The 15,210-nt window shown below is 34.2% G+C and overlaps 1 protein-coding gene across 1 annotated transcript in view; it reads right to left on the reverse strand.

Annotated features, from left to right (window-relative positions):
- Window positions 1-15,210, reverse strand: part of ZMYM4 (zinc finger MYM-type containing 4) — a 73,386-nt gene that overhangs the window by 21,397 nt on the left and 36,779 nt on the right. The window contains exons 19-24 of the mRNA XM_068961881.1: window positions 15,019-15,072; window positions 14,442-14,621; window positions 13,946-14,040; window positions 6,075-6,246; window positions 5,794-5,889; window positions 3,432-3,583 (exon numbers count right to left, since the gene is read on the reverse strand). Of these exons, the coding sequence (XP_068817982.1) occupies window positions 3,432-3,583; window positions 5,794-5,889; window positions 6,075-6,246; window positions 13,946-14,040; window positions 14,442-14,621; window positions 15,019-15,072 (749 nt within the window). The remainder of the gene's footprint in view (window positions 1-3,431; window positions 3,584-5,793; window positions 5,890-6,074; window positions 6,247-13,945; window positions 14,041-14,441; window positions 14,622-15,018; window positions 15,073-15,210) is intronic.

A 15,210-nucleotide genomic window follows, 5' to 3' on the forward strand; every position in this document is an offset into this window, starting at 1 on the left:
TCAGTTCAGTTCAGTTCAGTTCAGTTGCTCAGTCATCTCTGACTCTTTGCGACCCCATGGACTGTAGCACACCAGGCTTCCCAGTTTATTACCAACTCCCGGAGCTTACTCAAACTCATGTCCATCGAGTTGGTAATGCCATCCAACCATCTCATCCTCTGTTGTCCCCTTCTCCTCCAGCAACAGGTTCTTTTCCAATAAGTCAGTTCTTTGCATCAGGTGGCCAAAGTATTGGAGTTTCAGCTTCAGCTGCAGTCCTTCCAATGAATATTCAGGACTGATTTCCTTTAGGGTGGACTGGTGGGATTTCCTTGCAGTTCAAGGGACTTTCAACAGTCTTCTCCAAAACCACAGTTCAAAAGCATCAGTTCTTCAGAGCTCAGGTTTCTTTATAGTCCAACTCTTACCTCCATACACGACTACTGGAAAAACCATAGCTTTGACTAGATGGACCTTTGTTGGCAAAGTAATATGCTGCTTTTAATATGTTGTCTAGGTTTGTCATAGCTTTTCTTCCACGGAGCAAGTGTCTTCTAAATTCATGGTGGCAGGCTCCAAAGTCTATCACTCATTGTTTCCCCATCTATCTGCCATGAAGTGATGGGACCAGATGCCATGATCTTAGTTTTCTGAATGATGAGTTTTAAGCCAACTTTTAAGCATAACCATGTTTATAATGCCAACTTTTATAGCATAACCATATGTTTATAATGAGGAAAAAATAAAAAAGAGAACAAATTTGAGATGTAAACATAAGTAAACTTTTAAAATTCCCTAAAAGGAATAAGTTATAGGTTAACAAAAGTTTATTTCTTGCCAAAATTGCTAACAAGTTTGTAATTACTTACTTTCTGTAAGTCATCTGAGAATTTGCTAACCTATAGTATTGTTACAGAAAGTCATTTATTAATATAAACAAATAACAAGAGAAATATACTAGGAAAAAACTTTTAACAGGTTTATGATTCACCTCACAAATAGAATATATACAGCAGAGTGTCTACATGTAAAGTACTCAAATGTTTTTTATTGAAATTCCTAGCAATGAGCACATATGTTTTGATTATATTCATAATCATTAGATTATTAATAAATACCAAAAAACATCTTATTTCTTGATATATGTATTAATAAAATTAGGAAATGTTCTTTAGATTCTTCATATTATAAACTCCAAAGAAAGGAAGTGTGGTCAGAACGTTTGCAACTTTTACCTAAGCAAAACGCATGTTGACACACACAGAAGGTTCTCAAATTTTGCTGAAAGAATCCATAAAAATCCTCTTATATGCGACTTTTAAAAATATATTTTACCATCTAGAAATTGGATCAAAATATAAGGGAAACTTATTAACAGGTGCCATTTTGATTCCATGAACAACCAACGCTGCTTGCATAACCAGCTACACTTCAGATATGTTATTCATCAGCAACATACTTATTTCATACATAAAAATGAATTTCAGATATATTAACAATGTCGATCTAAAAAACTCCAAATATTTTAGAAATTGATGAGAATTTAAATATTGAAATACAAAGACCACTCTAAGCAACATGGAAAATATAGGAACTACAAAGGGAAATATATCCATACTGGACTATATAAAAATGAAAACTTTTTGAATAGTGTAACATACAGAAAGACCAAAAGACAAAAAAACACTAGGAAAATTAATCTCATATTAGAATCAATATCCCTAATATAAAAGAGACTCTACAGATCGGGAGGAAAAATCCAAATGACGAACATAAAAAGACATTTTACTTCACAAAAATTGGAAAAAACACATGCTGGATCCACAAGTTAACATTTTCAAAAATTCCATCAGAATAATAAACATTAGAAAGAGGACTGGTAAAGAGGATTCAAGAAACAGGCATCACACTGCTGGTAAAACCATAAGCTACCATAATTATCCTGGAAAGTAATCTGAAAATATCTTATAATTAGAAAAATATATGCTTTCACCTAGAAAAAAAAGCACCAGATCATTAGGTATGCAAAAAAAAAATTTACTGAAGCACGGTTTGCAAGAGTAAGAGAAGAGGAGGGAGAAACTCCTGAATATATAAAAGAGGAAAGGCTGAATAAATGTTATGTTCATATTCTGCAATATTATGTGACTTTCTTTTTTAAAGCAAGGAATCTGATTTATATTCATCCAAGGGATACACAGACTGAGAATAGTAAGCTACAAAAAGTGGGTATAGTATAGGCCCCATTTTGAAAAAAACTAAGCAAAATAAAAACTGTTAAACATCTACACACATGTATAAACATATATTGCACAGAAGATAATGAGATAAGTCAACAACACTACAATAAAAATTACCAAAAGAGAAGATATAGGTCACATATCACACTGCAAACACTGATTACCTCAGGGAGTGGGAATGGACAGATTAATTTTTCTTATTATGCCTTCCCTTACTGTTTTAACAGTTAACTGAGCCCATACTACTTGTATAATTAAAAAAGGAAACTTTAGCAACAAATAAATGACTAAATAATACCCCCTGAAATACAAAGGGAATAAAATTTGGCAAACAGAGAAAAAATAATCAATTACATTCAGAGTTCCATCATTCCAAAATAATAACCACTGTAAATACTTTTTATATATTTCATTTTACTATGTTATTTATGTGAATGGCTGATAAACCACTATGTTAAAATATAGTGATACAAATACACACTTACTTTGCTCATTAATGCTTTAGTATTAAGATTTTTATGTTACTAGAAGTCACTGTAAACCATTTTTATTGGGGGCATAATATATAACTTTATAAATATACTATACTTTACTTTGGTGGACACTGAAGTGATTTCCAATTTTGGGCAATGATGTCTGAACTTCAGACTTTTGAGAGATTCCCAAAAAATGAATTATTGGTGAAATAATATGAACATTCAAAAGTATTCTTGAAACATACGCTCAAAACTGCTTTTTACAAACTATGTACTATTTATCATGAACGATGAAGGTGAACCTCCATCTTACAGAACTCGTATCAATGATGAGTATTATAATTTTTCGACTTTTGCTAATGTGACAGATAAATATTGACATATCTATTCTAATGTGAATTTAAAGTTTAAATGAGACTACAAAATTCATATAAATACATACATATATACAGAGAGTCACTTATCTCACTTCTTTTGTGAATTGCTATTAGGCCTATTTTTTTCCATTTAGCAATAAAATGAACCAACTTCAATTTCTGTTACTCTAACAGTCTTAATTAAACTTATAAAAGGTTTACGTGACTAAGACTTTTAAATCAGGGTCAGTGGTTCATTAAGAAGAGAGTATAGGAGGAATACCAAACAGACAATATATACAATACTTTCTCAGCTTAATTTATAAGTTCTACCAGAATTATTAAAAATGCAATAGTTTACATAACAACTGATTTCATACCTGCTGAATTCCAAGGCACAAGTATAAGATACTATCTGGGTCATATTTTTCACCATTTGGTCTCCGCACTTCTTGAATAAACTGGCATAAGCCTAAACTCAACTCAGCAAAAGTGCAGGACAGAATATCTTCCTTCAGCTTGATAGAGCGGACTGTGGAAAGGTAGAAAACATCTGAAATACTAACTTATAAGAAAAATAATAACATTACTCAATTCACTAAATAAACACTGACTACACTGCCCCAGGTATTGTGGTATACAGTAGTGAATACATGGATTAAAGACAGACACTCATCTCAAGGCTTTTTTAGTTAAAGAAATAAAGATAATTTAGCACATATGATATAACATTTAAATAAAATGTCTTATTTAAGTAAAATTCTATGAAAACAAATAAAGGCCATCTAATAGTGAAGAGTCATGTTAGATTCCAGAGGATGTTAAAGGTGGAGAAGAATTAAACATGTAGATTAAGAATTTCAACTTGAGGATATAAAAAGATTTCCCAAAGTATATTCCACAAAATACTAACCATGTGAAAGCTCAATAAAACTGAGTTTCTAAGATCTGATAAATTTGGAAAACAGCAGTATATTATATCTGCCTGTGAAGAATTCACAGTATGTTTTAATATATTAAAGGCTCGGAAGATATCTGTAAAAGGAATGCTATTTAACTTTAAGTCATATTTATTTGAATAAAGTACATTTCAGATTACATATTAACAACTTCATGCTTTTGAAAATGCTGGAAAATACAGTATGTGCTCAGCCACAAAACTGAAAGGGTTTGGAGACTCAGGAATATAGGAGAAAAGTAAAGAGGGCAGATCATGGTAAGCCTCATATATTTATATATAAAGATTTTGAAGACAACTAAGAACTGAATTGCTTCCCAGGTGTCTCAGGGGTAAAGGATCCTCCCACCAATTCAATAGACAGAGATGTGGGTTTATTCCCTGGGTCAGGAAGATCTCTAGAGGAGGAAATGGCAACTCACTCCAGTATTCTTGCCAGGGAAATTCTACGGACAGAGGAGACTGGTGGCCTACAGTCCACAATGTCACAAAGAGTTGGACATAGAGCAAAGGAGCACACGCACATATGACCTGAATTAGTTTTAGGCATGAGAGTTATCTAATTTGATTTTTAGAGATCTTACGGGAACAGACTGGTCCACACTGTGGGATGAATTAAAACACCCTTTTCAGTTCCTGCTTTTCCACATGTAAAAAAGACTACATGTTTCCAATGGTACACTTGAGCTTCCCTGAGTTGGTTTTGCAAATTTAAACAGGTCATTCATGAGGACAAGGACCATGTTTGACCTTTTTACCTCAATATGTTCCACCATGCTTGATACATGACAGATAAATATAGTAAGTATTTTTCTGGAAGAATCAGTAGTAGAAATGAGTAGGCATCCTGTGTGGCTACTGCATTTAGGCCTGGCAGTCTAATACAATATTACTTCTCCATTCTCACTACCCCTCCTTTCTCAAAACTGTTGTGGCTCAAAGTGCAGAGTGAAAGGCCTAGTAAACCCCCATGAGGTGAGCATTTTTTTATCACTCTGAAGCAGAGAGATTACACTTGATCTGTGGGAACTCAGTAAGTCAGTCACAGACCGCAGCAGCAACTAACTGCTCCAATGAGGGTAAACTGAGGTGAAGCGAAGAATACATGCAATACAGTTGGAAAGGGGTGAAAAATTTAGTTACACACTCATGCATTCCTGCCCTATCTCATTCCACAAAGACTTCATAAAATAATTTGTGATAAACAAATGATATATAAACAAAATTAAAAAGCAGAACACAAACTGAAAACAAAATTTAGAACATAAAACAAAATCCTGGAAAGAAGAAATCTAACGATCTGTGAAAACTAACTAGAAAACTAACACAGTGTTGCTTTGTTTGAACTGTTTATTGGGTTCCAAATTTCTTGGCAACAGAAGTGAAACCTGCAAACACAGTCAATCATATATAGCTCCTTGATGGGAGAAACTACAGAAACAGCAAGGCTTTCCCAGGTACTTTCTTAACAACAACAATAATGAAGTGTTCCACTGGTTTCCACATGGGTTAGTCTACAGATATAGGACTCAAAAAAGAGAGATTTGAGTCACTTCCACAGTGTTAGAAAAAGACACAAAATTTCTTATATCTGTATAAGAAACTCATGTCTGAAGATAATAACCTTCCCTTAATAACAAGTTCTTGAAAACTGAGAGTGGAGATTAATTTCGCTTTTTAAACATAAACTTCAAATTTTAAAGAATTTTAAATTTCCATTTATAAATTTAAAATCAACGATGATATTACAAGCAATTCAGATTGTAAGGAGAGAAGCATTTTACCTTTACAGCCTGGCTCTGAAGATTCTTGAGAGAGTGCATGGTCTTGAGTACTTCCTAACGGCTCAGAACACGGGCTAGATGAGGCATGTTCAACTCCTGACATGAAAAGAAAAGTAAATGAGAAGTTTAAATAAAGATGGAAAAAAATTAAGCAAAGCCAAAATCAAAGCTTTATGGGATTTTTGACTTAGTATTTCTCCCCTTTGAGTAGGTTTATGAATTTATTAATCCATATTCCTCCCACCCCTAAATCAAGACACAAATTCATGCCATGTATTTACCGCCACATTTCAGATCCCCCTGTTCTTCCTTGGCATTTTTCCACTGAACCCAGTTCTTCCAGGCGTTTACCCCATACATGTATTTCAGTGTCATCCCAGACACTGAGCACCCTTGAAAGGCTCCTTGAATAAGACTCCTGGGCTCCACAGATACTATAGACTTCTTCCGTCCCTGTAAGAATTTCCAAAAATTTACAGAATATAAATTTAGTTTTGGATCTTTAAGAATCATGGTTTGCAAAGATAGAATGGGCATAAATTTACAGAAAATGGAACTCAGTATTTCCCTGAGATTCAGAGTTCCTATAGCTCAAGTTTTAAAAGTTATCTACTCCTATCCACAGGAGAAAAAAAAAAAAAGAGAAAACTGAAGTGTAGAAAATAATACTGTAATAATCAATAATATTTGAGTATTTATTTACTATCTTCCAGATACTAGAATTACAAAATAAGGTATGAGGTATGAGTAATAGTTTTACACTCAGGTCTATTTAATGGAATAGATGAACAGATGGCTATAAAACAACCCTCAATCAACTCTCTAACTACACTGGAATTCAGCAATTAAAACAATAAAAAAATAATGTTAGCAAAATCCATTAAAGTCAGAATTAACCAACACATGTTAAGAAATCAAAAATGCAATTAGAGAATATCTTGAATTTAAGTAAAAATGAAAACAAAACATATCAAAATTTATGTAATAATGCTAAGCAGTGCTTATAAGGATATCTATATTTATTAAAATGCTTATATGAGAAGAAAGTCTGAAATCAATAAGCTAGCTCCTATGTTAAGAAACTAGAATAAAGACTACATTAAAACCCAAATAAAAATAAGAGCAAAAATCAATTAAAAAAGAGGAAAAGATTAGTAAGACAAAAAAGGTGGTAATTTTAAAAGGTTAAAAAAATTGGTAAATCTCTAGCCAGAATGATTATAGAGATGAGAGAAGATACAAATTATCAACACCTGATTCCACAGACAAAAGGTAACAAAAGAAAACTGTGAACATCCTGATGACAATAAACTAGACAGCTTAGAAAAACTGAACAAATTTCTTGAAAAATACAACCTAACAAAACTTGCTCTAGAAGACATAGATAATGTAAACAGCCAGAGGAATTCAAATTGTATTTTAAAACATTCCCACAAAAAAATTCCAAATCCAGATGACTTCACTGATGAAGTCTACTCAAGAATTAAAGTAACTATATAAATTGTATTTCAGAAAACAGAAGAGGAACAGTAAGTCACTTTACATCACTATTATCTTGCCCAAGGGCAGATAAAGTCATTACAAAAAAACTACACATCAATACCAGACCACCTGACCTGCCTCTTGAGAAACCTGTATGCAGGTCAGGAAGCAACAGTTAGAACTGGACATGGAACAACAGACTGGTTCCAAATAGGAAAAGGAGTATGTCAAGGCTGTATATTGTCACCCCTTGCTTATTTAACTTCTATGCAGAGTACATCATGAGAAATGCTGGCCTGGAGGAAGCACAGGCTGGAATTAAAATTGCCAGGAGAAATATCAGTAACCTCAGATATGCAGATGACACCATCCTTATGGCAGAAAGTGAAGAGGAACTAAGAAGCCTCTTGATGAAAGTGAAAGTGGAGAGTGAAAAAGTTGGCTTAACGTTCAACATTCAGAAAACGAAGATCATGGCATCTGGTCCCATCACTTCATGGGAAGTAGATGGGGAAACGGTAAAAACAGTGTCAGACTTTATTTTGGGGGGCTTCAAAATCACTGCAGATGGTGACTGCAACCATGGAATTAAAAGACGCTTACTCCTTGGAAGAAAAGTTATGACCAACCTAGATAGCATATTCAAAAGCAGAGACACTACTTTGCCAACAAAGGTCCATCTAGTCAAGGCTATGGTTTTTCCAGTGGTCATGTATGGATGTGAGAGTTGGACTGTGAAGAAAGCTGAGCGCCGAAGAATTGATGCTTTTGAACTGTGGTGTTGGAGTCCCTTGGACTGCAAGGAGATCCAACCAGTCCATTCTAAAGGAGATCAGTCCTGGGTGTTCACTGGCAGGAATGATGCTGAGGCTGAAACTCCAATACTTCCTCATGCGAAGAGTTGACTCATTGGAAAAGACCCTGATGCTGGGAGGGATTGGAGACAAGAGGAGAAGGGGACGACAGAGGATGAGATGGCTGGATGGCATCACTGACTCGATGCACATGAGTTTGGGTGAACTCCAGGAGTTGGTGCTGGACAGGGAGGCCTGGTGTGCTGTGATTCATGGGGTCACAAAGAGTCAGACACGACTGAGCGAATGAACTGACTGATTGACTGACACATCAATAGATCTTTTAAACTGACATACTTAAAAACTTATACTAGCAAACTCAATTCAGCAATATATATAAATATAAAAACATCAAAAAGAGAGTACTGTTCATCCCATAAATGCAAGGTTAAGTTTATCACTGAAAATAATCAATGTTTTTCACCATTTAAAGACTTACAAAAGGAAAATCAGACGATCATCTCAAGAGATCACCTGACTAAGTTCAAAACACGATCACAAAAGCTGAGTAAATCAGAAGAGAACTTTATAACCTTGATAGAGGTCATCTATGAGAGAGACTGCCATCTACAAGAAACCTGTATGGAGGTCAAGAAGCAACAGTGAACCAGACATAGAACAGTGGACTGGTTCCAAACTGGGAAAGGAGCATGTCACAGCTATATACTGTCACCCAGCTTATTCAACTTATATGCAGAATGCTGGTCTGGATGAAGCACAAGCTACAATCAAGCTTGTGGGGAGAAATATCAATAATTTCAGATATGCAGATGACATCACCCTTATGGCAGAAGGCAAAGAGGGATTAAAGAGCCTCTTGATAAAGGTGAAAGAGGAGAGTGAAAAAGCTGGCTTAAAACTCAACATTCAAAAACTAAGATCATGATATCTGGTCCCATCACCTCATGGTAAATAGATGGGGAAACAAAGGAAACAGTGACAGACTTTATGTTCTTGGGCACCAAAATCACTGTGGACGGTGACTGAAGCCATGACATTAAAAGACGTTTGCTCCTTGGGAGAAAAGCTATGACCACCTAGACAGCATATTAAAATGCAGAAACATTACTTTGCCTACAAAGGTCCGTCTCGTCAGAGCTGTGATTTTTTTAGTAGTCATGTATGAATGTGAGAGCTGGGCAATAAAAAAGGCTGAGTGCTGAAGAACTGATGCCTTTGAACTGTGGTGCTGGATAAGACTCTTGAGAGTTCTTTGAATAGCAAGGAGAGTAAACCAATCAATCCTAAAGGAAATCAACCCTGAATATTCACTGGAAGGACTGATGCTGAAGCTCCAGTACTCTGGCCACCTGATATGAAGAGCCGACTCATTCGAAAAAAACTGATGCTGGGAAAGACTGAAGGCAGCAGGAGAAGCGGATGACAGAGGATGAGATGGTTGGATGGCATCACCAACTCAATGGACATGAGTTTGAGCAAACTCTGATGGTGAAGGACAGGGAAGCCTGGTGTGCTGCAGTCCATAGGGTCGAAAAGAGTCAGACATGACTGAGCAACTGAACAACAACAAGAAATATACAGGTAACACTGTATTTAACATTGCAAGGGCTGAACTCTTTGTTAAAATTGGGAAGAGGCATGAAAGCCTACCCTCATATTAAACACTGATCCCAGTTAATGCAATAAATCAAAAAAAGAAAGAGGGGCTTCCTGGTGGTCCAATGGTTAAGACTCTTGCTTCCACTGCAGGTGGCACAGACTCAATCCCTGTTTGGGGAACTATGATCCAACATGCCACATGGCATGGCCAAAAAAAGAAAAAAAAGTAAAATAACAAATAATAATAAAAAAAAAAAAAAAGAAGAAAATACCCTGAGATTGTAAAGGAAAAAATTTAAACTTTCTTAATTCACAGATAATACAACTGTGTAGGTAAAAAATCCCACAGATTTTAGTTGAGCAAAATCACCACATATAAAGTCAATATACAAATCCATCTCTGTTTCTATATGTCAATGAAGAACACTAGACAAGGAAATTTAAAAACAATGCTACCCACAACAGGATCAAAAATATATTAAAATATTTACTAGGTATAATTTAACAAAGTGTAAGACTTGTACAATGAAACATAAAAATACTGTTGGGAGAAATTAAGACAATCTAAACAGAATAATCCAAATTGGAAAGGAAGAAGAAAAACTGTCAGTGTTTGCAGATAACACAATACTATACACAGAAAATCCTAAACACACCACTAAAAAGCTACGGGAAGTCACCAATGAACTCAATAAGGTTGTCTGATACAAAATCTAATGCATTTCTAGACACTAACAACAAACCGTCAGGGAAATTTTAAAAACAATCCCACTGACAACTGCATCAAAAAGAAGAAAATACCTAGGAATAAATCTAATAAAGAAGGCAAAAGACCTGACTCAGAAAACTGTAAGATGATAAAGGAAACTGAAGATTAAACAAGTAAATGGAAAAATGTATCATCCTCATGAATTAGAATATTGCAAAAATAATGATACTACCCACAGAAAATGACAGATTCAATGCAAACAATTCAAAATACCAATGGCATGATCCACAGAACTAAAACAAACGGTCAATTATATGGTCAATTAATCTATGACAAAAGAGGCAAGAATATATAATGGAGAAAAGACTGATCCTTCAGTAAATGATATTAGGAAAACTGGAGAGCTACATGGAAAAAAATGAAACTGAACTACTTTCTCACACCATATACAAAATTAAACTCAAAATGGATTAGAGATGTAAATTTAAGACCTGAAACCATGAAACTCGTAGAAGAAAACACAGGCAGGAAACTCTAGCATTGGTTTTAGTAATATTTTTCTAGACCTGTCTCCTCAAGCAAAAGCAAAGTAAAACAAAACAAAAATAAATAAACAAGTGGAGACTCATCAAATAAAAAGATTTTGCATACCAAAGGAAACTCTAAACAAAACGAAAAGGCACCCTACTGAATAGGAGAGGATACTTGCCAAGTACGTATCTAGAAAGGAGTTAATATACAAAATATAAAAAGAACTTAGAGAACTCATAAAAAAGAAAAAATGCAATTAAAAAATGGTCAGGGGAGCTGGACAGACTTTTCCAAACAGACTGCCAACCGACATTTGGAAAGATCCTCCACATCACTAATTATCAGGAAAATACAAGTCAAAACCAACACGACATATCACTTCACACCTTTCAGAATGACTATCATGAAAGGGACAATAAAGAACAAGTGTTGATGAAGATGTGTAAAAAGAGGAACCCTTGTGCACTCTTGGTGCAAATGTAAATTGGTTCCACCATTGGGGAAAGTGGCATGGAGCTTTCTCAAAAATTAAAAATATTAATAAGACTATCATATGATCCAGAAATTCCACTTCTGGGTATTTTCTACCCAAAGAAAACAAAAACACAAGTTCAAAAAGATATATATGCACCCCTATGTCCACTGCAACATTACCAACAACAGCCAAAATATGGGAACAGCCAAGTGTTCTACATGAATGGATGAAGAAGATGTGGTGTGTATACACAACACACACACACACAGTTGCATGCAAAGGAATTATTAATCAATCACAAAAAACGAATGAAATCTTGCCATCTGTGACAGCACAAACGGACCTAGAGAATATTAAGGTAAGAGAAACAAATTGGACAGAATGTAAATACTATATTATTTCACTTATCTCTGCAATCTAAAAAACAGGACAAATGAACAAAAGCAACAAAACAGAAACAGAATCAAACATACAGGGAATAAACATGGGGTTGTCAGAGGGGAGGGTGCTGGAGAGATGAGAGACACAGGTGAGGGAGATTAAGACGTACAAACTTCAGTCACAAAGCAAATGAGTCACGGTCATGTTAGGACACGTACAGCGTGGGGAATACAGTCACACAATATTTATGTAATATCTCTGTATGTTGACATATTGTAACTAGACTTACCCTAGTGAACATTTTGAAATATGTACAAATGTCCAATCACTACGTCACACTCCAAGGACATAATGTTATGGGTCTATTATATTTCAAAACCAAACAAATTCTTAGAAAAAGAGATCAGATTTGTGGTTACCAGAGGCACAAGGGAGAGGGAGGTAGAATTGGATGAAGACAGTCAAAAGGCACACATTTCCAATTTTAGGTAAGGAAGTACTAGGGATATAATGTGCAACATGATACATATAATGAACACTTCTCTATATTATAAATGAAAGTTGTTAGGAGTAAACCCTAAAAATTCTAATAAAAAAACTTTTTTAAAAAAATGTCTGTAATTGTTTATCTATATGAGATGATGTGTGTTTACCATCTTATTCTTGTATTCATTTCATGAAATGTAAGTCAGTCAGATCATTATGCTATATACCTTAAACTTATACTGTGCTGGATGCCGAATATATTTCAGTAAAACTGGAAGAAAATAAAATGAATCATGGAAATGGGGGGAAAAGTTGTTTTTCACTATTAAGCAAAGAAAAAGTCACAGAATAGGAGCAACTCATATTTGATACAAGAATTATATCTATAAAAAAAATAAAACACAACTCCATAAGACATCTAACACCCCCCAATGCTCAATAGTTTTGAACACACACTTTATCAAAGATACACAAACAGCAATATACATTTGAAAAGATGCCCACACATTAGTCATGAGGAAAATACAAATTAAAGCCATAAATTAATATCACTACAAATTTACTAGAATAACTAAAATTAAAAATTGATAATACCAGATGATGATAATTGATTATAATTGATAATAACTGATAACAACTGATAATTGTTATTATCAATAACAATTGATAATTGTTAGTAAAGTCATGGAGCAGATAGAATTCCCAGACTGCTGGTGGGAATTCAAGATGGTACATCCACTTTGGAACACACTTTGTCAGCTTTCTTACAAAGTTAAAAATACACATCAGACCTCACAATTCCATCCCTGGACATTTTTCCCCAAATGAAAACATATATTCTTCACAAAGATGTTTATATTAGAATGTTCACAGCAGCTTTATTTAAAAACACCCAAACCAGAAATAACCCAAATTTCCATTAGCTATTAAACAATTATATAAACAATAGTTTATCCATAAAATGAAATATTCAGAAATAAAAAGGAATGAGCTAGTGATACATGAAACAATATGGATAACTCTCAAAAACATTATGCTAACTGAAAGAACCCAGATACAGAAGAATACAAATTATGTGACTGCATTTATATGAAATCTTAGAAAAAGTAAAGCAGTACCATTCTACAGCAATCCACAAAGCAGAGAAGCCAGTGAATGTCAGGAGCTGGAGATGAAGACTGACTGGAAATGGTAACAAGGCAAATTTTTTGCACAAGGAAAGTATTGTGATTGTGGAGGTAGTTACGTACTGTATACATTTATCAAAGCTCATCAAATTGTACACTTAAAATTTATGAATTTTTAAATGTAATTATAACTCAATGGAGTTTTTTTCTTAAGGCTATTATTGTTTAAATTTTAGTATGAGAAACTCCAGTCACCATGAAAAAGTCTTTGTGTACTTCACTATTATAACTGTACTAAATAAAACAGCAAAACTCATTATTATATTTAAAAGCTAAATTTAGAGACTTTTAAAAAAAGAGGAAAGTCTATTAACAAGAATTATAAAAAACAAAACAGAAAAATCCTCCAATTGTGGAAAAAGTCCCTCTTAAAGAAATGTAAAATAAAAAGATATGGTTTTTTACTTTAAAAAGCAAAAACATTAAAATTCAAGATTGGGAAATAATAAATAAAACAAAATGCTAAAAAAATTAAGCTACTGCTTACTCTTCGTCTGGGCTGGGGGAAGCCATCTCTGTGTCGTCTTCTTGTTCGGGAACGTACCTGGATTCCCTGTCCTTTGTTCAGTGGGTCAAAGGATTCTGTGATAACCAGGAGAAAGCATAATGTGAGATAAATAACTTTAGTTAAATAAAGTCTCAGACTAGAGGAGGAAATATCAGGTAATCATTTATATTGTTTTGATAAAATACAGATTTTACTTTTATACTTAAGGAAACAGAGGAGATATAGCATGAATAAAAGCTTTATTAACAATCGAGAAAATCTCCTATATGATTACTGTGGGAAAGTCAAAAATAACAACAAAAACAAACTAAACTTTTGTAAAGAAGAATATGGTATGAATCAATACCTTCAAAGTCAGGGACCATTTGTGCCTTTAAATAGTAATCACACATTATAACTGCTTCAAAATGTCGATTCAGAGTTGTACCAATCTTCTAAAAAAATACTTTCAACAGTCAGGTTACAGTGAACAAACCTGAGGGGAAATCTGCTTCCAGATCTTGTTCAGTTTCCCCTTTTGAGAACTGCTTCACTTCTAAATCAGCCTCTTGCACAGTATTTGACTTTAAGGCATAATGATTTAATTCTTCCTCCCAGCTATGTGGAGTAGATACTGCCTCTGATTCAAGATCACCACTGTAAGTACTTCCTTGGTCTGAAATAATAAAAAACAAACAAGCCCTCAAAATGAAATAAGACTCCTGAGATGCTCACACATCTCCCTGAAATCCTAAATAACAAAAAGTCAGGTATAGCTGCTTTCCGTAGTTACCCTCAAGAATGAAGCAACTTTTTCACCAGAATCACAGAAATGGATTTATATTCTTGGTGTACACTTTAGTACACTAGTTCAGTTAATCCCTAAAACCAGTATCTGAGGTAGCTTTTATCAGTCTCTTTATAAATTAGCACAAATTCACAGTTCTCTGATGCCCCCAACAAATGGCTTAAATTATAAATATTAAATCCAAGGTTGCTAATACTTCATGGGTTTGCATCACTAACAGAGATACAATATTTCTAAGTTTCATAATATATTTACACTTACAAACCTTTTTCAAATATCTTGGTGTCTAAAAAGAGTTCCTGTTCAGAAGTTTGGGATTCTAAAGAAAAAGAAAAGCACATAATGTCAATTTATATGTATATGTGAACAAAGTGCATCTCAAATGAAATGACTGCAAAATACCCTGCATATGCAGAATGAATGATTCATTAATAAAAATTAAGCATTAGCAAAAAAT

This window comes from Capricornis sumatraensis, chromosome 2 (assembly GCF_032405125.1).
Source record: "Capricornis sumatraensis isolate serow.1 chromosome 2, serow.2, whole genome shotgun sequence".
In the NCBI taxonomy this organism is placed as follows: Eukaryota; Metazoa; Chordata; class Mammalia; order Artiodactyla; family Bovidae; genus Capricornis; species Capricornis sumatraensis.